This window comes from Columba livia, chromosome 3, assembly GCF_036013475.1.
Source record: "Columba livia isolate bColLiv1 breed racing homer chromosome 3, bColLiv1.pat.W.v2, whole genome shotgun sequence".
Lineage (NCBI taxonomy): Eukaryota > Metazoa > Chordata > Aves > Columbiformes > Columbidae > Columba > Columba livia.
In genome coordinates, this window is record NC_088604.1 from 105,408,527 (window position 1) to 105,434,397 (window position 25,871).

A 25,871-nucleotide genomic window follows, 5' to 3' on the forward strand; every position below is an offset into this window, starting at 1 on the left:
AATCCACTGCTGCAGCCACCAGTCATTCCACAGGCAGCACAATAGTGAAGGCAACTCTGGTTGATGTTGGAGGTGAAGAACCTGATGCAGAAAGCACTCCAGAAAGCTTCAAATCTTGGTTACTGCCTTTGACACATAGTTGCTGGATTTTTAACAACATAGTATGATTTAAAGTAAAAAAAAACTACTGTGAGCATGTTGAGGAGTAGAAAGGACCAAGGAAGATAAAGGTGACATTTTTCAGGAGGTATAGAAACATTTTATTTCATTTGTTACACCCTGGTTTAAATAAAATACCCATTCAAAGGTCTTATTTTTATTTCCACAAGGGGTGGCAAATTCGGGGCACTTTCAGCTTTTATCTGTTTAGGTTTTGTTTCATTCAGGTTTTTTCTTTCTTCCACTAAAATATAAAGGGTGAGAGGGCGTACACTCTTACTAAAACTCAGCTTGTGTGTTTAAAGGATAAATGGAAAAATCTGTGAGCAGCTCCGATTTAAAGGCCAGGGTGTAATGCAACAGATATCATGGTCTGTGGCCCACACCAAACCTTTCACGTAATAAACTGAAGCCGAAGGGATCCCAGATTCAAACATCTCTCTTTCAGGTTGCAGCCCAGCTGGGCAAAAGGCAAAGCAACACACCCTGATTCCAAGAGGCAAACAACGCTGGGTTCAGCCTCATTCCTCCTCTTTCCTCCTCCCTTGTAAGCCGCCGAGGTGTGGTAGCAATCAAGGCAACCTGCAGTGCACGCTATCTGGAGGTGGAGGGATGGGAATTTAGGCAAAAGAGCCTCTTACAGGCAAAGCATAGCAGTGCTAGCAGTGCTAGGTCTGGTTTTAATGGTTTGGGAATGGAGGGTGCTTTCAGCATTAGATTGCTTTAGTAATACATAATTAATATAAGTGCACTTCCATTGTCCGCCAAGAGGGTGGGAAGGCCCTGTCTGACTTCTGAAGCTGTAAAAAGAAAAGGTTGAATGAATCGTAATGGGAATTAAGTAGGAGCAAAATGAAAGTTGCTGAGAACAATTTATCCTGGTCAAAACTGTGCGGTTGGACTCTGTTTCTGAAGCCCATGGTGCTTCATGGTGCAGTAGAAGGAGCCTGTATGTGCTGGGCTGAGCCTCCAGGCCGCTGGATTCCATCCTCTGCCCTTGGGAGAAGATTCTGCCTGCTATAATCCTGGGCTTAATTCATCCTCAGACTTAAAAAAAACAAGAGCCTGTTATGTGAATTTCAATTTTTTTTTAAAAAAAGCAACAACTGGTTCCTGCTAACGTGGAGTGGGGGAATTTCCTTGAAACACGTTCCCATCCTCCCTTATAAGTAGAATTACTGCAATGCATCACGAGGCAGGCGAAAACTGAGCGTCCTTCAGAAGGCAAGGAAACCTTGGAAAGGTGAATAAACTTTTTTTCAGCAGCAGATCAGCCGCAGAACAACATTTCCCCCTGCGAGCAACTTCCCAAGGTTCTCTTTATTGTGTTGTAAAACTGCAAGTGTACGCAGGACTGTAAAACCCCGCTAAGCAAACAGCAAAGTTCTCGCCCTGAAAAGCTCAAAGCTGAAGGCACAAGTGGAGGACAACGCGCTACGAGGCAAGGCAAACACGGCGGCAGCTTCATCTTTGTTAAGAGGACAAAAAAAAATAATAAAGAAGGTTTAATGTCATGGGAGAAATGAGAAAAAAAAATAGGCAAAATACACCAGCGCACGATGTGCGATGGGAGAGGAAAGGGAAGTGAAACTAAAAGGAGGGTTTATATTTTTAAACTTGGGTTTTTTGGGGGGGTGCTGTGGGGGGAATGGAAAGTTTTCGCAGCAGGTGAGGATGCTCGGGAGGGATGAGGAGCCTGGGCGCCGCTCCCAGCCCCGCTGCTCCGGCGGCCCCGGGGTGGCGGCGTTTCCCGGCGGGGCGGGGCGGGGCGGGGCGGGCCGGGGGGCGGCACCGGCGGCGGAGCGGGGGGCGGGTTGTTCCCGGTTGCCATGGGGAGGCGGGGAGGGCGGTGCCGCCGCCGCTGCGCAGGGAGCAGCTGCTCCCTGACACATCCCCCCGCTGCCATATTGTGTCCGCGCTGCCGGCCGCACGGCTTCATGACCGCGGTGAGTGGAGTCGGCGGCCCCCCTCCCCACGCTTGTTTTTGTTGCTTTCTTCCGTTTCTTTTTTTTGTTTAGTTTTTGGGGTTTTAGAGGTTTTGAGGGGTTGGGGTTTTTTGTTTCTAGCGCTCTGGAAAGGTTTCATGAGGGAATGGAAAGCGCGGGGAGCGGCGCGGCGGGTCTGGCTGGTGCTGGGGGGGGGTGGCTGGTGCCCCACTCGGGGATGCTGCGCCCCACGCGTGGAGGGGGAGAAGCGACCCGCCCCCTCCCCCCGCACGGGGACAACGCGCGGTGGCGGCGCTTCCTCTTCAACCAGTGTCGGGGACGACGCGGGGGCGGCGGAGGGGGGCGCACGGTGCGTGGGGACCCCCCCACGCGGCGGCCGTGCCGGGAGCGGGGACCCTCCCACCCCCCAACTCCTCCTGTCGGCGCGGCTCCGCGGAGCGTCCGTCTGTCCGTCCGTCTGTCCATCCGCGGGTTTTACGCGGGTGACCTCCCGCGGCAGCGCAGGCCCGCGCTTCTCAAGCGCCTCCCGCGGGGGTGATGGAGCCGGGGTCTGCCCGGGGCACAGACCCGGCAGCGCGGCCCCGCCGTGCCCCTGGTCTCCGCGTCACCCCCACAAAACCCCGAAGCGGTTTATTTAGATAGTCACCCTTTTGGCGTTACTCCCGTGCGCCCCGTTGTCCCCGAAACAGATAGGAAGCCCCCAAGGATGTGCGAGGCGTGTGTGGTTTGTAGAGGTGAGGGGAGAGCAGGAGAGGTGTTACGGGGTCCCGCGTTTTGAGGTAAAACTCTGGAAACTACTCATGAGGTGCTCGAGGTGAGGCTGGGATCTGCACGTGGCCCTTCCGAGTTTTCTGGCTTTTGGGGTTTTTTTGGTGGAGTTGGGTGGTGAAGCGCAGTGGTGGCTGAGGAGCAGCATCCTACTGCCTGCCCCAACTACTTCTGCTCGGACACACAAGTATTCTGGCTCTCCTAGTTTAGGTGGGAGTGGGAACGGGCTTTTCTTTGTAAAGATTTGGATTCTGACAAGGCCTGAACGAAGAGTAAAGAGGTAAAAAAACTAAAACCAGAAAATAAGGAGTAACCTTGAGCAGGGCTCAATAAACTAATCTCCCGCCTTGGTGACTACCTAGGGGTGGACATTAAGTGCAAAACATGAAGTTGAAAATGCTGGATTAGGTTTGACTTGAATGCTGTGAAAGTCACTTGGTTAGGTTCATGGCTAACTTGTGAAGTCAAGATGTTTATATATCTATATATCTGTATCTATCTATATATACATGCACAGACACTCTTTCTCCAAATCTTGTTACTGGTGGACTTGCATTTACATGGACTTTGGTAACAGGTCAGTTGTAATATACCGATGCGCAAATCAATTCACTTCTGTTTTGTTTCTTGGTTTGGAGTCTTTGCTACATCTTAGAAGTCTGTTGTGGTGCTACATCTGTGCAAGATACATTAAGTTAGACTTATGTCAGAAAACTTGAACTTGTTTGCAGTTGTTTTTCTTTTCTTGGCAGGTGCTAACTCACATTTCCCAAGCTCTGCAGAAGATAGCTGGATGCATCAGCTCTGAACTGAAAACTATGTAGTAGCAATTAACACGGCACAGAGCTTGAGCCGATGAATTTAGCTGAGTGCCAGGGTATGTTATTTCGGAGCCTGGCCATGTGCTGCCACAGCAGTTTGGCTTCTGCTAGGGGCACGCTTGTGTCCAGCTGCGTGACTTGGGTTTTGTAGAAATAGAGAGGAGGTGGTAATTCTTGCTTTGTATATTCGAGTTGCCTGAAATATGTGTAGTACTTTTCTGTGCTCTTCATGTTTTTTCCTGCCACCCCCCCATATGCCCACCCCCAACGAGCAGTGCTGCTGCACACAGTGTTTACGTTTGCAGAGCATGGTGGAGATGCTGTGTTGGCTCTACATGTAGTGCTATCCTGGGGAGCAGGGGGCTGGAAGGAGCTGGGGACACTGACTCCACATTGCTTCACATGTGTGGTCTTGAGTGCTCTTGAGAACATTACTGGAATGAAACTCGGCTGATGTCTTCGTTGTCAGCATCTTGACCAGAGAATGAAGTTGTGACCCGTTTGGGTGCTGCTGCCGAGGCTGTACAGGAGTTCCACAGGGATTGCTCAGCTCAGAAGTAAGGTTTTTTTCTTTTTTTTTTGTTTTGTTTTGTTTTACCCAAAAGGAACACCAATCAAGGAGCATGCTGCCTCAACAGCTGCAACCACCACAGGTTTTCTGCTTGAGGAGCCTTCCCATGTCCGCTGGGGAGCTCAGGATGGAAGGCACCAGTGTTCCCAGCAACTATCAGTGTCAGGACATGCCAGTCCAGTAACAGAACAGATACAGGGATATGTAGTGGTCCTGTTGGACTAGAAAAAGGACTGCCTGGTGAGCTGCTGTAGTGACTGGGAAAGAAGGCAGAGGCTTAAGGCCATGTGAAGCCCATTTTTACCATCTCTTTTAACCATAGGCTCTGCCTGCTCAATGCATTTGGCTTGGAAACCTGATGCGTTGAGCAAAGCCAAACTTTTTTGATGAAGGAGATAGTTTGGCACTTGAAGATGCTGTGCATGGATTTGGTTTAAACTGATGAGTAAGTGATGCAGTTCTTGCATGGAAGCATTGGTTCCCATAAAAATGGTGGAAGTTTTGATGCTGGTTTCACTAGGTTGTAATTCCACCTTCCTCCCACGTTGTCATTCCTTGGCTTCTCATTGTTGGGGTTAAAAGGAGCTGGTATTTATGGCAGGAAATATCCTAGGTGCACAGAAGATCTTTTCCAAATAAAAGTTCATGTTACCTTATCAGAATGAGCTGGACAGCGGGATTATAGCCGTTGGGGTGTCAAAAAGTAGGAATGTTGGCAGGAGGGATGGTGTGCCTGCAGCCACCACTGCTGTGCATCTCTTACATCATTCATTCAACAGGGTGGTCTTACTGCACCACCGTGGTGCAAAATGAGCTATGTCAAATACACCTTTCCTTTCCTGGCTGTAAATCAATGAAAAGCAGCCTTTAGTCCCTACAAGTAAAGGCTGTCTGCGATATGGATGCATGCTCACTACTTTTTAGTACAGGTGTGAATTCTGTCCATTTTATTCCATTTGGCTCCTTGAGTTTTCTTTTTATGACTGTTGTGGTTCCTTCCCCTCCTGCTAATGAGATGTATTGTGTGTAAGCTCGTATATAGGATGTCACTGTATTGATTGTAACTTTTTTGAGGGAAGTAGATGGAGGCAGCGAGTGCCTCATCCTCGCATATGTGCCTCACCCCTTGACAACCGAAGTGGTGTTGGGCAACTTCCTGCGCTGAGATGCTGTTGTCAGCGGCGCTGGGTGACTCACGTCAGCACGCGGCTCCGTCTCTCGACAAGTGCATGCTTGCAGGCTGCAAACCTCGTCCGCATCCCAGCACAGCAACCGAGAGGGTCGGTTTGGGTGCGTGCGATATGCCTCTTACCAGATCAGCCTCCAAAGAAAATACCCAGAAGTAAAACAAGAAAACCCTGAGATGCTGCTTCAGTTTTTTTTCTGGCTGGACCTTAACGTGTGATACGTGTTTATTCGTTCCCTGTCATATTACACGTGCCTTCTGACTTAGTGCGTGCTCTGTGATGATGAACTCTTCATCCCGTGCTCACCGTCCTGGGTCAAAGCACACAGCAGTGCTCCCGGTTACGGCTGCAGAAGCACGAGGTTTGGGTCACACTCGCTTTTGGAGAGCGCCGCTGGGTGCTCCGCAGTGCTGAGTGCCTGGAGATCTGCACAGTCGGCAAGCGGGAAGACTGGCTGTTGTGTCTGGGGTGGAAACACCCATCTTACCAAATGGTTGCTCACACACCAGGACCATTTTAAGAGAAGCCTGGAATTTGTGCAAATAAGAAGATTTGTACCAAAAGACAACTATCTGGATTTTTTTTTTATTATTATTTTTTTTATTTTTATTTTTTTTTTTTTTTCCCCCTAATATGTTCAATTTTTTTTCTTTTATGTTTAACTCAACGTGGAGCTCCCTACTTTTTTCTCAAAGGTTAGGGTGTGTTAGAGTCTCCGTTAAATTGGCTGCTGCAGAAATCACCCCCCACTGCTGCTCTTCTGCACACTCTGCAAGGGTTACACTGTAAGTTGGGCATATTTTCACCCAGTTCCCCCTAGCAGGAAATCCTAATATGATTTACTCAGGTCAGCAGGACCTGTGTGTGTTGGCTGCCTTGCGGGATGGCGGTTGTGGTCAAAGGTGTTTGATGCTGCTTCTCTGGACTTGCTGATGGGGTGGGTTTGAAATGCAGGGCTGGGCTGAGATCAGGTCTGCAGCCTCCAGCTGCAGCACTTGTGGCCGTGTGCGAGCCTTCCCCTACAGCTGGTGACAAACTTGGTCTTTGCGTTACAGCCACAGACCCACACGCCTGGACGTGCCTTTGGACAGCATCATTAGGTACCTTTGACTTCATCGTCGTGACCGTATTTTCCACCTGTTAAGCACTGGGTGGGTGTGATGTGGGTGACGCTGCTCGATCCTCCTGTTATTTTACTGACGCATCTGGGTGTCCCACCGGTGTGCGTCGTATGAATTGCCATTGCATGTTTATTGTGGACTTCGTGATGTGTGACTGGATGTAGTCACAAAGCCCATCTCCTGGAGCAGTTTGTCTTAATATCATGCTCAGGCTTTGTTTCTTCTCTCGGATTATTTTCAGTGCATTCCTGTCTCACTGGTTTGTAGCTACTTTTAGTTTCCCAGTTCACGTGCAGTCCACTGGTTACTTCCTTTTTAACACTCTTGCTGCATTACATTGTGCTTAGATTTGGGGCAAGTGTATGGTTGCTTAAAAGCTAATGGCTGGGTGTGGAGAAATCTCATCAACTGGAAAACTTGTGCAAAGTAGAGCTGAGTGACTGGAAGCTGGGAAACTTGCTGCCAAGCAGCAGCCAGTCGTCCTTCATCCTCTGGTGTGTGAGGACCATCACCAGACCAGTTATCAGCCAGTTTGTTTTGGTTTAGGGATGTTGAGAAGTCAGAAGTATGAGCTGGTAAGCTTTTGAACTTTTGACCATGCCATATGAGAAGTGTCAGATGGCATCTTGGACTTGGGCGGTCTAGTTTTGCTAGCATGGGTGCCTTTCCTCTGTGTTTAGAGAAACTGGTATCTTCTGAAGGTGTACCTCAACATACAGACCCTGTATGATTAAACTGGGCAATTTTTCTATACGAGAAACCTGCTTGGTCCAGTTGTCCTAGCGTGCAGCCATCATATAGGAGAAAATATAATTTTATGCTACAACCATTATAAGCAGAGGGATGATTCTGATATACAGTAGTTGGGAAACAGAAAGCCAAGTTCAGCAGTTGCGGAGTAAAATTAAGAGCGAATTGGCCGTGGAGGCTCAGCAGGGTGCAGAGCATCGCTTTGCCATGCCAGGGACTCTGGAGCAAAACTCGTGCTTCGGAAGCAGGAGCTGGGAAACAGGGATCGGTGGCAGCTTTGTGGTCACAGAGTTGTGCTGGTAATGTGGCGGTGGCTTTGTGCCACAGCTGCGATGGTGCTTTTGAACTGAATCTTGCAGAAGGGTCACTTGGGGTGAAGCTTCAAATTTTTGGTTTTCAGCTGGAAATAGGGAGTTCTGGTACTTTAAGGCTGAAGAAGGCAGAAAAGCTGGATGGAAATGATAGCACTGTGTTTTCTAGTGTTGGTAAATTGGTACTGACACCAGCTGAAATGTAACTATATTCACTTCCATTTCAAGATGATGGTGGGGAAACATGTGAGAGAGTTACCCTGGAAAGGGAATTAGCATCAGAATTATTTTGCAAGGCATTTGCTCAAATGGCTTACTTGTGAACATATTAATAGCTTACATTTTTTTGCATTTTAGTCCATTTAGCAAGCAATGTACTGAATTTGAGGACATGATCCAAACTCATCTTTTGAAAAGCTGCTACTAGCAGTAAAGCATTTTTCCATTTTTTACCTCCCTTTCTGTGACACCAAGGGTTTCTCTTAACAGTTTAGATTTTGCTGCTGGATTTATTTTTTTCCCTTTTCACTTCCCAATTTCTCAGTTACACTGTTTTCATGTGCATGTTTTAAATCTGAGGCACAGGGAAGCCTGTCCAACAGTGACTGCAGCCTTTGGAAAGGCTTCACGACTGCAAAGTCCCTGCAGACAGTGCTGGAATGAACGGCCCGGAGCCTCTGGGCCAAGCACAGGGTCTGATTTGGGGCCTGGGCCTGTTTGTGACTTGATGTATTATTTTCGTTTCAGACATTTATTTCAATCACAAAACCCACTTGTTTGTGTATATATGTACTTCAAAAAACAAAAAAAACCAAACTTTTTTCATAAAATTTAGATCTCCAATGAAATCTCTCTCTCACTCTCTGACCTTCCCTGGGCTATGCTAAGGGTTTAATCCCTTCCCTTTTTAAATTTTGCAAAGTTTCTTAACTTTTCCGTATAACTGGACCTTCTAATTGGTGTTCATTACCTTTTTTTCTTTTTTTTGTCTTCCTGCCTTTAATTAGATCAGAGGGTGTGGGAGAATATTGACATTAAAGGGGTATTGAAGTGGGAGAGGCTTGGAAGTATTTCAGCAAATACCTGAAAACACTCTCTTACCCTTTGAGCCTACTGATGCCAAGGTTAAAAAGAAACCCTTGAGCTTACTTATGACCCTTACGGCTCGTCTCGTCCTTGTTTTTGTTGTTGTTTTGGGGTTTTTTTTTGTTCATTTGTTTGTTTTTGGTTGTGTGGGTTTGTTTGGTTTGGGGTTTTTTTTTGTTGTTGTCGTTTGTTTTTGTGGGTTTTTGTTTTTTGTTTTCAGGGTGGCTTCAAGAAGTCGGTAACCACATTTTAATGTTGTTTATTTTTTTAAAAAACAATTATTTTTAATTTCCCCCCCTTTGCAAGCCCAGAGGAGCGGGAAGGGCCCTGCCTGCCATGGGTGCTGCCCCAGGGGAGCATCTCCGGTGCCTTTCGTGGTGGGGGGTGCAGCTGCCAGCTCTTCTCTGCAGACAACAGGTCCTGGCTTGCTGACATTTATGGCCGAGAGGTGGTTTTGTCCCTGGGAGACTGTAATGCTTTTAGTTGTCTTGGATACGTGACATCATATACTGTTGTAATCGAATAGAGGCCTTTTGCAGGGCTGGCAGGGGGCTTTTGGGCTGACCTCCAGCCCACCGAGCCGCCCGCGTGAGGTGGGCAGGGGCTGGGGCAGGGCAGCCTGAGACAACGGAGATGAGGGACAGGGAAAGGTTAAACTAATGGGGGGAGAAATGGTCTGGTGTCATGCTCTTAATGCTCTGGGTCAAGCGGATGTGGTGCTTTTCATCAATGGGTTTTTACTACTTAAGCCAAGATTTTTATTGTTGCTCTTGTCTCTAATGCACAAAAACTTGTAGATGGTCTTGTGCCATGTGCATGTTGGCTTGAAAGTTCATCCTAAACCTGTATAGGTGAGCAGTGACAGTCATTTATTTGTGTTTTAACAACACAATGCCTACATTGTTGTATTTAAATCAGGACTGTCCCTGCTGTCAATATGCTTCCCATAAATGCAAGGGAATATGAAAAATCAATAGAAGAGTTTGCTATTGGTTTAGTTGTTTGCATGCAGAAGCATGTACTGATCTTTTTAAATACTCTCTCAGAGCCTGTATATGTTGGTGCTAAAGTTGCAGAGTACGCAAGCGGCCCAGTTCTGTACCTAAGGCCAGTGTGCCCCAAGCTTGTTGCAGAGAGGGCAGTTGCAAAGCTGCTCTCATTAACGTGTGATATGGCTAAAAATATATTCTCTTGGATTGAAATAATGTTCTACTCCTTAGAAAATGCATGGTGACATTTGGGAGGGGTGCAATTTTTTTATTTTTTTACGTCTGGAAGTAAATGACGGCACTGTTAGCAGGTTCCAGGTCTCCCCACTGCTAGCAGAGGTGACCTAGTTGCTTGGCTGGTCCTACAGAAATAAATAGGTTGTAGAGGGGGTTGTCCTAACCTGGGGCACTGATGTTGTGCAGATGACAAATGGCACCTTTCGTCTGACACCGCATAGAGTGAAAAAGGGTCAAGCAGCAACTCTGCTCACGTACTAATTTGGCACAGACAAGGCTGTGCCATCTTTTTAACAAGAAGGCTGAATTCTTTCTTGCCAGGTAGGTGAGTCCAGGCATGGTGACTGTAGTACTAAAATAGTGGCTATACACCATCACCTGCAGTGCTGCTGGTTTTGTAAATCATCACTTTTAGTGGGATGGAGGTGTCTGCTGCAGCTTTTTCCCCTGGACCTGCCCCAGCAGACTTGCAGCGTTGTTACTCAGTTGGCCTGGGTTAAAGCAGCTTTGTCTTCATGAAATGCCGACGCACCAAAGCACTCCTTTCTGTGGCAAAACATAGACGTGCTCAAGGTCTTCTGTCAAAATAAAGTTGTAGCTGGGGGTGTGCAAACCTGGTTTAACCCCAGATGTGCTCTGCTAGCCTGAGGACCTTGCAGCCCTCGTAACTGTTCATAAATTTAGCTCTTCAGTGAGTTTGAAAGAAGATTGCAAAAAATCTTGTCTTGCGGTGTTGAATCTCTTTCTCTGATCTGTGAGGGCTTCTCTGAACCTGATTGCCACCTGAATACAGCTCCAGCCTTAATCAGCCCCCTTGGACCTGAGCTGTTCTGTCTGGGTAGCAAGTGGCCTGGAAGAACAGGACTTCACTGGGCTTTGGGTGCTGGACCAGTGTTTATTGGAAGGGCGCTCCTCTCCTGGCTGTTCCATGCACTCTTGAGCGATGCCAAAAATCACAAGACGGCTGGAATGAAGGTTGTCTCTCTTGCCTCACTTCTGATGCACCCGAACTTTTATGTGAGTACTGTCATTTGATTTTGCAGCCTTTTAATCTTCTTACCCAAGAATCATAGTCCTCTGTCTATAATTACCATGCAAAATAACATGGACCTCTGCTGCAGTACTTTGTGTTTGAGGAGTAGGTGTGTTGGTTAGCTCTTCGTTTGAAGGTGTTTGCAGGAGATGGATGCTTCAGTTCCTTAGGATTTGGGTGCATGATGCTTTTAGGCTTTGAATACTTCGACTATCAGTTGCAGGTGCTAATACTAATTAACAGCAGCGTGCTGTGTTACTGTGTACTTATTGGTATGGCAAGGCTCATGGGACAGAGCATAAACTGTTGCACATTTTTCAGAGGTGTGCTTAAAGCATGTTATTTCTGCATTTGCGTAGCTGGAGGTTGCCTTTCGGCCCTGGTTGCGGGGCTGGGACTGTCCCCAGGGGAACTGCAGCGAGTCTCTGGGCGTTCCAGGCGCCAGCCAGAGAGACGGGTTAAATGGTTGCCATCTGCCATCCTCCTTGGGTCAGAAGTGGCTCGGGGAGAGCTGTAGGAGGGCAACAGGGAGTGCGTCTCCACAGCTGAGCAAGTGCGTGTCCTTTGGAGATGGTTTTCTTGCAAGGCTTCTGCTGTCCCTAGAATAGTTGAAGAGGTGGGGAAGGTGCCAGTAAAGGAGTGAAAGATACATTTCATTGAGTGGCCTTAAAATGCTCCTTTGTGCTTTTAACTTTGTCTTTCTGCTAAGTTTCCCTCTCCCCTTCCCTGTTTCAGATGAGCTTGGGTAGGAGCACTGTGGAGAGCAGGTCCTGGGGCCTACCTCTGACCTTGTTTGCATCAGCCCTACTAGCTGATAACAGTGAGAAACATTAGGAAAAAATCTGAGCATCCAAGTGTATACTGTTTTATTGTGGTATTGCATGGGAGAGCTTCTCCTGTGGTCTTCTCAGTCTGCTCTCCTTGCTCTTCCAGTGGTGTTCCTATTGGAACATCTGCTGGTGTCCCTGACCACAAGACCCTGCTATAGCTTACAGCCATGATGGCTTTGGTGAGTCACATAACTCTTCTATAAAATATTAAACCCAAATACTGGGAGTGGTAATCTTGAAAATGACAGGTTGAAAGCTGTGTTCTCACAGTCCCACCTGCTTATAGCCAGGAAAAGCACACATGGAGAAAAAGAAATTGTGAGTTTTGGATGTCATTTGCGTGAATGAAGAGGGGCTTTGGAGACCGTGCAAGCTGATTTTTTGAGTGTCTTCAGATAGACTCTGTTGGTACTGCTGTACCTCCCCACCAGGCTGCTACTGGCAGAAAGCAGTGCGGTCTCAGCTGAATAGATAGGGATGGTCTTATGGGCTGCGTGGCCCTTGTGGGCTTGAGAAGTGAGGGGATCCTGTGGTCCACATGGCTCTTGGATGCTTGAGAGGCGAGGAGATCCTGTGGTCCCTGCAGCCCTTGGGTGCTTGAGAGGCGAGACAGGCATTAAGGTGTCTGTTGATGACCCCATCTGTGGAGTGAGTACCCCTTGGAGTTGTGCTGGTTGATCTTTGCCTACGGGAAGGGTGAGACTTGATGGCTTTGCAGCCCTTTGTGGTAAGAAGGCTGCCAGCATTGGTATCTGCTTCAGACCGATGCAGCAGAACTCCAGACTAAGCTGGACAGAATCAGATGTTACAATATTATGAGATCAAGCAAAGCAAGGGTAGGTTAGTGTGGTATAAAGCATATTATGCCATTGGGGCTGAGGTGGTGCTGCCCAGGAACACTGGCAATCTCCAGAAAACCAGCTCCAAAGTTACCAGTTGATGGTCCTTGATGTTACCACTCACTACTGCCGTCCTAATGGAGTTAAGTATTGCTTAATTAAAATAACTGCTGTTTATATATTTAAATTATCCCTGCTGCAGCATTCAGTTTAGACCACTGGAGAACACCCTTTGAAAAATGCAGTAGTTACAGAACCGTGATTTTAATTTTTGTCTTATTTCTTAGGTTATAATAGTTTAATAATGGCCTTTATAGCTTTCTAGAAAAAACATTTTCATTTCTGCTGATGCGTTCATGTAGAAGATGTGCAACATGGTGGACTAGGCACTAAGAAGGTAATATGAGACGTGGATTTTTTTAAATGCATCTATCAAGAGAAATATGGCACTAACCTACATTATTTACTGCAAGTGTATTGCTTTCATTTTTTTTTAAAGTAGGGTATTAATTCTAATGATTCTCTGCTAACATATAATAGTGTGCAAACAAATAGCGCATTGACACCACAAAGCCTACCTGATTTTAAGTGCCAGTTTAATAAATTAATGTGGTTTTCTTTCCTCTATATTTTGAGAAGACTGTAAGCGTGCCCAGGCCATATTTGAGTTGTAAAACAGACTTCATTGCCCCATTTCACCAAAGGAATAAATATAGTGACCTAATACTTGCATGTGTTTATGTGCGCATGTGCATTTTGTTGGTCTACTGTGTTGACTGAAGATTTGCAAAGGGATATTTCATGCAACATGAACTGAGTGTTAAAATTATTAATGCATGGCTAAGAGGTGTAAGCTAGTATGCAGCTGGCAAAAGAGGCACTGAACAAAGAGGTGGAGTTAATCGTTAAAAGGAAAATGGTGCAACTCATGTTGCAGCAGATTTGGGGTTTTTCTCACTGTATTGATTTTATAACTAGCTCTTAGTTTTTTGTTTTTTTTAATTTCAGAAAGGGTTGAAGAAGTGACATGAGCATATGTATATATTGCCGTGTTTAAAAGCCAGCAATCACTGACTGCTAATATAAATCTGCTCTGGTGGCTTGGGGGAGAAATAAATTGTAGGGAGAGCAAGGCTATTTTTGACCAGCTATTTGAGCAGTTCGCTTTATTTATTTATTTTTAAATAACTGAGCTGGTAGTTAACCATGCCCATCCCTGCACTTATATAGGAAACTTGGGGATGGTTTCCAGCACTAGTACTAGGAAGCAGAGGTAGAGGTGTTACTGTCAATGCAGCTTTGCACTTGCTGGTGTGAAAGCATATAAGCAGATGAAGGGAGAAGTAGTTTCTGGTGTGAAACCCAGTCTGTTTTCTGGAGGAGTATCCTGGTTTTGGCTGGGATAGAGTTAATTTTCTTTCTAGTAGCTGTATTTTGGATTTAGTGTGAGAAGAATGTTGATAATACACTGATGTGTTGGTTGTTGTAAGGACTTCTTTAGCTTCCCATGCTGTAGGAGGTGCACAAGAAGCTGGGAGAGAGCAAAGCCAGGACAGCTGACCCAAGCTGGCACAGGGGTATCCCTTACTGTACGATGTCATGCTCAGTGTATATATGGGAGTTAGACGGAGGTAAATGCCACTGCTCGGGAATGAACAGATTATCAGTGCCATGGGCACTGAGCAATTGCATTGTGCATCACTTGGTTTGTATATTCTGTTGTTATTATGTCTTCCTTTGCTGTCCTATTGAACTGTTCTTATCTCAACTCAGTTGTTTGTTTTGTTTTGTTTTTTCCCATTCCCTCCCCCGTCCCACTTGAGGAGGGGAGTGAGCAAGTGGCTGTGTAGTCCTGTTTGCTGGTTGGGGTTAAACCATGAGAGGGAGGCACAAATTCTGGACCCCACACCCGCCTGGAATCAGGCAGGGGCTGGCAGGGCTCTGGCTCCTGCTGGGGAGCATAATATGGTTGTATCCTGTTGCCTTTCTATGTCACCGCATCATGCCTCCATCGCACACATTGCTCCCCTTCTCCAAAATAAGTAGGCTGGGGAAATACACCTCCAGACAGGCAGGGCAGTGTAGTTACAGGGACACAGTGAGGCTGTTGGGTTGGAGCCAGCTGTCGGTGTGCTTTTGTAGGTGGAACAGCCAGAAGGTGTACGCAAGCTGGCCAACTCCTTGCCTTCACTTTGTAGAAGATGCAAGTGCACAAAACCATGTGTTTACTAAAATCGGTTGTAAGGAAATATCCAGTAACTGCATAGAGCTGTCTGGTGAGATATGGTGTGGAAACTGTCCTAGTCTTGCAATTGCGCTCTTGGAGTAGGAACTGGAGCATGAAACCAGAATGATAGCACATGTACAGGGACACAGAACTGTGGTGGGCTGTGGATTTTTAAAAATTTTTAACTTTATTTTTTTTAGTGGGCGATTTTACAGTTAATACAAACCTCAGCTTTGCTGGTAAACTGCATCCATAGTTGGAGTGCCGTATGTTTATAGTAGGCTGGTATAGCCCCTGTATGTATAGATGTACACACCACATCTTTAGAGGGGTCTTGTTGGCCTGTACTTGTGGTACAGTTATGTTGGCCAAAGCTGTAGGTGCAGTGAAGCTCCAACATGGTCACACCAGCAGAAAAACAGCTGTTAGCATAATGTAGTTTGATAGATGACGTCTTTGAAAACTCTGAGTAAGAAGATGCCTTTTGGTAGTGTAATGCCTCTAAAGCATAGGTAGCCTGTTGGATCTGGCATTCTGGGTGGCAGCTTTTAGTAGCTATAATTATATATTTTTATATATATATATACATAAATTGAGAACTGTTAATAAAAGAGAGCTCAGCTCTGCCTGGCTTTGCTCTCGCTGCTAACAAGAACTCTGTGCCTGCGTGTCTCTGTCTGCGTCCCGGTGTGTGTCGTTTCTAGTCGCCGCAGATGGGCTGGCCAGATCTTTCCCTGGTGGGAGCAGGGGGGCAGTTCTTGGGAATGACGGTGACTTGTAGAGTGTTGTAAAGACTTCATTTGTGCTGAAGCCACAAATTCACTTTATGCTGATTCAAGTTCTGCAACTTATTTTTTCACTCTTTGGGCACCAAAGGCAAACACACCTAAATAGGGTCAAATTACAATACAATAACTGCAGAGTTAATGTGAGAGCTGAATGGATCAGATTCTACCTGTTAAGGTCTTTTTTCAGATTTCAGATGTTGACGTCAAAATAGCCGTTATTTCTGTGTCCTAATTGACATTTCAAGATAGATACAGCAGTTTCCAAGTCCTTACCATATGTTCTGGTTATAGAATCACAGAACAGTTCAGATTGGAAGGGACCTTCAAAGGTCATCTAGTCCAACCCCCTGCAATGAGCAAGAGAGTCCCAGTCAGCCTGGCCTTGAATGTCTCCAGGGATGGGGCATCTACCACCTCTTTGGGCAACCTGGGCCAGTGTTTTACCAGTTATAAACCAGGGGGAGTTATCATGTGCTCCTGAGATTACCAGGGGGCTGGTGTTGGACCCTGGCTCTCATCTGTGACTACAGTATTCTTGCACAGCATGGGGATGGTATAAACCTGTAGTTGGGTTTGGTGGGCTGCCATTGAACATGATTTTGAAGGTTTGCATTGATTTCTGACTGTGTCCTTTGTTGCAGACCGATAAAGCTAAATGGGTCCAGTCACTGGAATGACTCCGGATAAGAAAGCTGAAACGCCAGGAACAGAAAAAGCTGCAGGACTACGGCAGTGTCATGGGATGGGAAGCTTGCCCGATGCAGGTGATGCCGGCAGGCCAAAGGCCACTGTGGTGGACAGAGATTCAGCAGATGACGAGCTCACAAACTTGAACTGGCTGCATGAAAGTACTAACCTTCTAACAAACTTCAGCCTTGGAAGTGAAGGTCTTCCGATCGTTAGCCCCTTGTATGACATTGAGGGCGACAGCGTGCCATCCTTCTCACCGTCCTGCTACCAGAACCCCGAAAAGACATCATCCACTTCCAAACCCCCTTACTCTTTCAGCCTTCTCATTTACATGGCAATCGAGCATTCCCCCAACAAGAGCTTGCCAGTCAAAGAAATCTACAGCTGGATCCTGGAGCGCTTCCCCTACTTTGCCACGGCACCCACCGGCTGGAAGAACTCGGTCCGACACAACCTCTCCTTGAACAAGTGTTTCCGGAAAGTGGAGAGAAGCCATGGCAAGGTGAGACCTGGCGGGAGGGAGGTGGATTAAGGTTGAAGTTCAGGGGAAAATGGAGAAGACTCTGTGGTTCTGAAGGATTTTCTTTTCTTTTTTCTTTCCCCCCTTTCCCTTCATGTCCTCTAACACTTCATCTGCAGCTGGTTTGGAAATGCCACTTCTGACAAATCACAGGATGACAAAAGTCTCTCGATTTTCTTGAGTACTGACCTGGGTAGAGCCAGCTGTGCTGCATCCTTTTTAAAGCTGGCTGATCTGATTTGCAAAGGACACAGTTTCCACTTACTTGTGATTTTGTTAACCCTCAATACCCACCTGAAACTTTAGACATCTGTCTTAGGATGTCTTTTTGCTGAAGCTTCTTAAATTGATGCTCTCTCTATTTTCCCATACTGAAATTTCAGGGTGTGTTCCTCCTTCCCTGCTTTTCCAGTGCAGGTGTTGCCCATTTGGGTGCAGATGTGGCCTTCTGCAGGGCGCCCTTGCTTACAGGCACACTGTCTGTACGTGGCTGAGTGTTTCTCAGTCTAATAGCTGTCTGGAATATTAAACTGACTCTTTCTTTCACTTGTGATCTTCTTTTACACTTAGCACAGCTCTAGCTTTCCAATTACACTTAATTCCTGCATTTAATATACTGTGTTGCTTTAACGTCTGTCATAACATAGCAGCATGTGTCTCTGCATGGTGCAGACACAAGCTTAACTTCTTAAAGTCAAAGATACTATTTTCTGTACAAATTCTTTCTTCTTCTGACTCCTATGATTTTATCAGTGACTTCTTTCCTCCCTCTCTCTTTTCTCATCCTATTCCTTAAAGAGCCGTCTCTGGCTTAAATAAACCAACAAACCACATACCAAAAGTCAGCAAACAAATCCTGGACCCCTGTGCTTGGAGATCAGCCTAAGTGGTAACAGGCTTGTTATCAGAAATGCGTGCGATGCTTGGCGTGCTTGACAGCTTTTCGCTGTAGAGAGGGGTCCTGGAGCTGCATGGGCATTGGGAAGGGCTGCCTTGTCCTGTTCGGACTGAACATCACCACTTCTCACTATCCCTGCTTTTACAATGAATTGTTAGGGTCTTGTTTTCCCAAGTAGCAGCTTTGCCCTGAATAAAAAAAAAAAAAAAAAAAAAAAGACTTTTTACTGCTGTGTGGCAATGCCAGAAACTCCCCCATAGCTGAGACCTGCTGAGTGCTAGGATGGCTTTTAATGTGGCTCCAGGGGACCAAGATGCTGCAAGCTGTGTGAAGGATACTGACCTGAGCAGCAACCACAAGCTGCTGCAGATGGTCAAGATCCCCTTGAAGGACTGGGTATCTCTTTCCAAGAAAGGAGACATGAGTTTCAGAACAATTGGGGCAGGGAAGGGAAATCTAGAATCATAGAATGTCCCGGTTTGAAAGGGACCCACAAGGGTCATGGATCCAACTCCTGTCCCGGCATGTGACAACCCCACAGTTCACACCATGTGTCTGAGGGTGTTGTCCAGTCTCTTCTTGAACACTGTCAGGCTTGGGGCCGTGACACCTCCCTGGGGAGCCTGTTCCAGTGCTCCAGCACCCTCTGGGGGAAGAACCTTTTCCTAATGTCCAACCTAAACCTCCCCGACACATGTTCCTGCCATTCCCTCGGGTTCTGTCACTAGTTGCCAGAGGCAAGAGATCGGTGCCTGCCCGTCCACCTCCCCTTGTGAGGAAGCTGTAGCCGCCATGAGGTCTCCCCTTGGTCTCCTCCAGAATCCTAAACCTGTGTACGAGTTCCTGCTGTCTGTGGATCTGCCCTGTAATGCCCAGCCGTTTCCAGCCTGGAAACCCTCACCGCTAAGCAGTTATCAGCCAAACCTTGTGTCCTGGTATTTGGGCAGCAGGAGCTCGAGAATGTCTGGTCCTCTCCTCACCCTGCTGACTCCGCCAGTGTTGCTGGGCTTGGAGTGGTTGAAGGAAAGCTAAAGGATGGCTTGCTGCTCGATGTGACGCCTGTGGTAGGAAAGACAAAACATAAAGTAGGTACCACCACTACCAGTAAGGTGATGCTGATATGCTCTGTCATTATTTTCACAAGGCTCTGAAGACTGCACATCTCTCTTAAGTCTTAAAAACAGAAACTGCATTTACCAAAAAAAAACCCAAAACACCACACCAAAAAAGCCCCTCCTGAAACTTTGCCGAAGCTTTCTCATTTCCGGCACATAGTAGTTAAATCTTACTTAGAAAAGGACCAGGTGAGGGCACTGCTCCAATTTTTCCTGCGAAGTAAGTCTGACATATGCAGACTCCTCAGGGCATGACTGGAATGCTGCAGACCCCTTTGGACGAGCTCCTCATGTGTCACTTGCAGTGAGCGGCTGGAGTTTGCAAGCTTGTCTTGCTGATTGTGCTGCCTGTAACCGTGCACTAGCAAAGCCCTGGGTGCTTCTCTGAGAGGCCAAGATAATTTTGTATTTTCTTCCTTTTTTCTTTGTTAGTGGCTGTGTACACATACGCAGGCACGTCGCAAGAAGAGCCAGAGGCCACGAATGCATTGCAAAGAGCAAGTTTTATTTTAGTTACCTCTCTGCTGGGGGATCTCCGAAGTAGCACCTGAGCTCCCAGGCAGAGGTGACACCAGTGGGGACGCAGGCGCTGGTCAGTTCAGCCCTGCTGGAAGATCACCGGTCCTGCTGAGCTCACCTGTATTTCAAGGCTTCAGGCAGGTGCAGCCTCCTGCTCTTTCTGTTGTGAACAAAGCAGGAATCTCAGACATAGTGATAAGGTGCCTGGGGTTTCTCACAGGCCTATGTTATCTATCTAACACAGAGGTTCTACTCATCAAGCACACAAGGTCAGTAAAACAATTAGTGTGATGTATGTGCTTTTTCTACAGACAGGTGCAAGTCACTTGAACATATTTACATTTAACTAGCCTCCTCGCCAAATCTTCTGCTATATTCCCATACAGTGGCATCTTAATTGTGTCTTGAAGACAGCTTTTTTCTATCCAGAGTGCCCGTGGAAGCAGAGCTTCTTATGACATTGTTTCATGAGGAGCATGTTTTGTTTTGTAATATCAGGGTAAGAAGGGTTTTAAAGCCTTTCAAGTGAATCTGGGCTCTCGTATTAGAAGAGTGTGCAAGTCTGACAGGAGGGGAGAGTCTGTGCCCCCCCCATCCCAGGGCAGGCTGTATTCTGATACCTCCCTGGCTATTGGTGGCGGCTGTCAGCTACAAAGTCATGCCTTGGAGGTCTGGCAGCAAAACTAGGAAGAGTCCTTCCTCGTGTTTGTCATAATGCTAATATTTTGGTTTGGACTTCATGTTTCAAAGTGAATCTCCTCATTTTTACCTCCCCCACCACTTACCACATGAGCAGGCACTGCAGGGCAGTTTTGGGACTCATGAACTGGATTAATTTTGGCAGGCGCTAACCTGGAAGAGGTGCTGCAGGAGTGTGCTTGCTGTGCCCTCACTGTGCCCAGACGTTGTCCACAAGACCCTGCTGTAGCAGATGTGAAGAAACCTCTCAGGCACATGCCGGTGATCCCCCAGCACCAGCTCTCTCACTCTGCAGAGCCAGTTCCACCAAGCTGCATCTCATGGTGGCGCAGACGTAGCTGCGGATGGTTGTTCTGTTTGCACGTATGTTCGTATCAGCCAGATAAATACCTTTGCTTTGCCTGTCCAGCAGGCTGTGGGTGTTCAGAAGTCTACGATGGCATTCAGAGCTTGAAGGGAGGCTGTCCTTGCTTGGATCACTGAAAAATATTTTATGTTGTGTTTTTCCTATAATGAGTTGAAGAGTGCTGAGGGGAAAGTAACTGCTTTGAGATGTCTCATGAACCAGCACTTCAGTTGAGAGGAGGAACTTCTCATGCCATGGAAACAGGATGTATGTACGTCAAATCTCTGCCCTACTAAAATATACATTACCTCTTCTGTATGCACATATTGTGCTGCTGCCGTATTTAAGTGGTTTGTCAAGGTGTACCCCAGGTGATAGACTCACAGGCTGAAATACCCTTTATTAGAGTTGCAGTTGAGCTCATGTCTGTAGTTACCCAGACAAATGAGATTTTGATGGTTCTCTAGCAATGGTGGATGAGAGCTGCAACTGATGAACAGTAAGGAGACAGTGCTGGAGCTGGTACCTGGGACACCTGCTTGACTTCCAGCATACCTGCTGTGGCCATGGTGCTCCTGAAGATGAGGTGTGATTGTGTGCTAGTGATCCTCAGAAGTTACAGCCAATGGTCTTTGCATCTTAAGCACTGTCACGCAGCTTGGAGTCAGGTGAAGAGAGGTCTACAGTGGGATGTGGTTTTATTTGAGGGAGTGGTGTCTGATACATAGCTGGGGAGGATCTGGAATTAAAAGTGGTTTGGAGTTGGAAGTCCTGAAGAGTCCCCCTGCTCTTTGTTAGACTTGTTTTTACAGCTGTGGGTTTGGGGATTTTTTATTAATACCACTGGGGAGAAAAGGTGCGAGGAGGCTGGAGCAGTGTCCATGTCAAGCATCAATTTGGCAATCCACTGCTCAAATGGATGTGGCCCTGCCACTGTCTCCTCTGGTGGCTGGGGGAACAGGGCTTGAATATGTGCAAAAGGTCTCCCTTCCTTTTTGGTAGGTATGTGTTTTAGGTTATTTTTTTTTTCCTTCCTTTAGGTTTTTTTTTTGGTCTGTTTTGTTTTGTTCTGTGAAGAGATGGTGGTAAACAATCTTTGTGGCTGTTCAAATATCCAGACAAAGAGCAGGTCCCCTCTATAAGCCTGTGGAGATGGGAGAGAGATGCCTATTATCTGATAAACTTCTTGGTGAATGTATGATATACCTTCGTGGACACAGACAATATTTTCCAGTGGTTGACCTAGCTCAAGTAAAAGCAGCTGGTGAGAGCTGCCCAAACCCAATGGAGCCTCTGCCCAGGGCTGTAGCTCATGGGGGGCTTTCTGCAGTGTGGAGATGGGTGCCCACCTCTGCAGCAACCCTGAGCCACCAGTACTGGCTGATTCCATTCACTTCAGTTGCTCCTTGGGCTTTCCTCGCTGGTCTGGTCATACCCAGTGGTTGTACTTCACTGCTGGCAGGGCAGGGACCACTGCAGGTTGGTGGTGAAGGTAAAGGACAAGTCTGCACCATGATGGGCATCTTGTTTCCAACACAGGTTGCTGTAGTCAAGCCCCAGAATGCTGGGGGCTGGAAACTTACTGTCTTTACAAAATAGCCCCAGTGCTTCAAAACACAGGAATTATTTTCTTTCCCAGTTTCCTTTATTTGACTAGATAAAATCCTACAAGTCAAATTAGAAATGTGAAGAAAAAGATGATAGACAAAAAAAAAATCATCTTGGAACAGTTTAACTGTCAGTTCATTTTGAGATGAAGATTCAAAATGGCCTGGTGGCTGCTCCACGCTGGCTCTGGAGGGCTGTTTCTGTACATGTTAAATAGAAGTTATATGTACATTTCAGCTAACACTTCAACAGTTGCCCCGCTGTTGATGTGAAATATTGACCTCCAGAGGCAGTTTAGCATTTTGGATCATCTAGGCTTTGTCTTTGCTAGGAGAAATGGCAGAGTGTTTTGTTGTTGCTGTAGTTAGACTGCTGTTTTGTTTTAAAGCTGGATGTGTCAGTGTTCTGTGGGGTTTTCAGCTCCAGTTGTGCACAGCATTCTCCTAAAGCATGGCACGGACTTTGGACCTGTGTTGACTTCCCTCTGTGTGTCTTTGCTCATCAGCAGATGTGAGTGCAGGGGTGCACAGGAACAGCCCCATGGCCATATCATCTCTTTTGCTCAGTGTCTCCGTTTAGTACAAATAATGGTGGGCAGGAGCGTGATTTTGCTTTACACCTAACCTAATCTTACTGCACAATGAAGTACCCACCCAAAATCACTGTATTATATTATCAGGGCTGCAGGCTGGTGGGAAGATGAAAGAGGGGAACCTAACCCCATTCCAGCCCACAGTTGAACCCAATTAGGTGTCAAGTGGATATGCTTGTCCTAAGTAGTAGATAAAAGGGTATAGAGCAGTGGTGTGTTATTTAGGAGAGTTCCCACTGCTCCCTGAGTACAAGAGCCTCAAAGCTACTGAAGTGGGGGAAAAAAGGCAGAGCTGGGCAGGGTTGGGATGCTGGGGAAAGGGTTGGGATCCAGCAGAGGTGCAGGGAAGATATTAGGGTGTTTGTCATTGAGATGATGATGGAACCTGTTGGGAGGATACCCCCTGTAAGTGCCTAGCCAGCTATGTCGCCCCACTAGCCACCAACAGTGAAGCAACTGTCTGTTTAATTAAATATAAGCTTCTTGACAGGTATCTTAAAGGCTGTGCTCAGTTTTAGCATGAAAAGTTTAGTATAAGAAAGCTTCAGGTTAAAAAAAAAAACCAACACAACTGAGAGATGCTGCAGCTCAGAGACACCTGTATGAAGGACAGTAGCTTCAACTAAAATTACAGAGCAGCATCTTTCTTTCTCAGCTGGAGCTCTCCCTGGTTTGATTTTTCACTATTGAGAGCAAATTATTTCCTCTTTTCAGGAAAAGTCCTGTGACTTAAACAGGACCACAGACTTACATGCTTTTTGGGTCCTCTTCTGTCTTAAATAGGTCATGGAGTATCCATCCGTAAAATGGTATTGATACCCCCTTGATACTGTCTGGAGGAGGCCATCTGGCTTCTGTGGGCTCGCAGGAGGTGCTCCATGAAGCTTGGGGTTTTGCTCTTGAGACTTCTCCTCAAAAAGTCCTATAGAAAGGTCTTCCCATTCAGGTGTAGAGCTGCCCCATCCTTCTGCCATGGGCACGATCACCCTGTAACATCTGTTTTCCCCCAAAAAAATCTAGCCCTTCTGCCTGTAGAGCTGTTAGCTGGAATATCAGGTCAGTGATTATAGAATTGTTTTAACTTCCTATTTAATTTTCCGCTTTATGCTCCAAGAACTAACAGGCTTGAAAAACAGGGTTTTTAAATTTATATAGTATGTGAAGAAACCCTTGAGAAGAGCAGGAGATGCTTTATCTTGTTGAACTTTTGGCATATCAAATTTAATATCAAGAATGACTAGCACAGTGGTGCTTACATTGTTATGTGCATGAAAAAATATATTAATTAGGTTTTCAGATTTTGAAAAAGTGGGAATAATCCTTCTTGTAGCTGAGCATCTGGAAAGTTGCTTTGATGGGGTGGTGTAAAGTTAAATTAGTATGTGGCCATATCTAAGCAAAGGGAAAGGTGCTTTGGTTTCTTACTTAGAAACCTGTTAATCAAAAGACTGCTGATCAATTCATTGATGCCTGGATGGATCCTTAAAATCACAGCTGTATTTACCAAGTGTTTAAATAAGGTTTACAGCTTTCAGTGGATGAGCATGAATGGAGGTGCTATCCCAAGCTGCAAGACGGGTGTTTCCATACGGTATAACAGGGGTCCAGGCACCATGCGCTCAGTTTTGGAGCATCCACTTTTTGTGCAGGTGATGTACACCAGCTATATGGCGGTCGATGCCTACGTCGTTGCATTTTGTTGCTTCTTGGGAATACTGAATTAGAAATGACTGCAACACCCTTTTCCCTGGATTTTCTAATTTGCACTACTTCTTCCTTGCAGGTGAATGGAAAAGGTTCGTTATGGTGTGTTGACCCAGAATATAAACCTATTCTTGTGCAAGCACTGAAAAAGCAGCCTTTTCCCTCAGCACTTGCGTTTTATACTCCACCAGCATCACCATCAAGGTAGGTGAATTTCCTCATCGGAGCGTGGTGCGGGGTTACGTTCCTCCACCAAGCAGAGGAAATGCCCGGGTGGATGCTGACGCCTTGTTACCAGCTGCCACCCGAGAGAAGAATTTGAGTGGCGCTGAGGTGAGACCGGCTAGACGAGGTGGGAGACGTAATGAGCTCAGGCTTCCCAGACAGCAGATCTGGGGTTCCTGCCCCAGTCATCTTTGTAACTGGGAGAGGTTAAAAGAAAGAGGTCAGGGCTGTGCTGGGTGCTTACTGGTGAGCTGCATTTCTCTGGGGAGAAGGCAGCCCCAGGAACTGGAGCAAAATCATTCAGGCACTGGGACTGATGTGGGGTGGCTGGTGCTGCTAGCTTGGACTGGGGTGCGTGTCTTCTCTAAGTCAGTCACCTGTTTATAAAGTATGTGTGTTCCATGCTGTTGTCAAAAACAATTAACTTTTCTACAACCTGAAGTGCTGAGAGAGGTGGGTCTAAGAGCGGGGTGTTTTTCTCTGAGGCTGTTAAAAGCATTTTGCAGCAGGGATGGGAATAACAGCCTTTACCATAAACACACTCTGAGGTGGAGCAAGACTTCTGAAATCAAGGCTTCCTCATCTGACACATTTTAATATTGGGCAAGAGATTTTGGGAGAATTTGAAGTCAACGTCATGCTTTCTCAGTAGAGGAAGAGGAAGGGCAGCTGGGTCAGCCTACAGAGGCAGGATGGTGAGGAGGACAGAAAGCAGAGAGGAATGCATTGCTGTTGGTGAGCTCAGTTGTTAGGAAGGCATGTGGCCGGTTTAGCTAGTTCAGCAGAGAATTTGGGTGAGATAAGAGATAATTAAGGTCTCTGTACATTGCCCTATGCCTTAACTTTACTGCGAGGAGTTTCCTTAACAAACAGGAGGAACTGGGGTTACTGGAGCAGGATGTAGAACAGATAGCATTAAGCAGACATTTCTAAGGGTCCAACAGGACGCTGACCCTGGGAGCTGGCACCCTGGTGCAAGCCTTCGCTGTCTGGCAGCAGCTGATGGTTTGTTCGGCGTGGGCTCTTCCAGTTGGGCTTGTAAGCTGCGAGATGTAAGAGTCATGTCTGACCTTCCAGCTGTCTTGAGCCATAAAGGGTCATCTTGGGTCTGAATGAGCCAGGCACAAGTGTGCTGTTTTCCAGCTTCCCCTGGAACAGGAGTGTTACTAAAATAACCCTGAAGTATTTAAGAAATAGTCAAATCGGAAAGAGAAGGCTGATGTTATTGTCAGGCTTTGTTTTGTGGGAACAAAGACTCTGGAAACTACTGTAATTGGTCTCAAGATGATAAT

At 46.6% G+C, this 25,871-nt stretch overlaps 1 protein-coding gene across 4 annotated transcripts in view; it reads left to right on the forward strand.

Annotated features, from left to right (window-relative positions):
• Positions 1-1,975: 1,975 nt before the first annotated feature.
• FOXN2 (forkhead box N2) overlaps positions 1,976-25,871 on the forward strand; it is a 36,843-nt gene continuing 12,947 nt past the window's right edge. For 3 of the 4 annotated variants that reach the window (XR_010471669.1, XR_010471670.1, XM_065058761.1), the window contains exons 1-3: positions 1,986-2,105; positions 16,305-16,855; positions 24,434-24,558. Coding sequence is in view for 2 of the 4 variants with exons in the window: in XM_065058761.1 (XP_064914833.1) it covers positions 16,319-16,855; positions 24,434-24,558 (662 nt within the window). In the remaining 2 variants the exon portion in view is untranslated. Of the gene's footprint in view, positions 2,106-16,304; positions 16,856-24,433; positions 24,559-25,871 lie in introns of all 4 variants that reach the window. The other variant, XM_065058760.1, reaches the window with a different exon arrangement.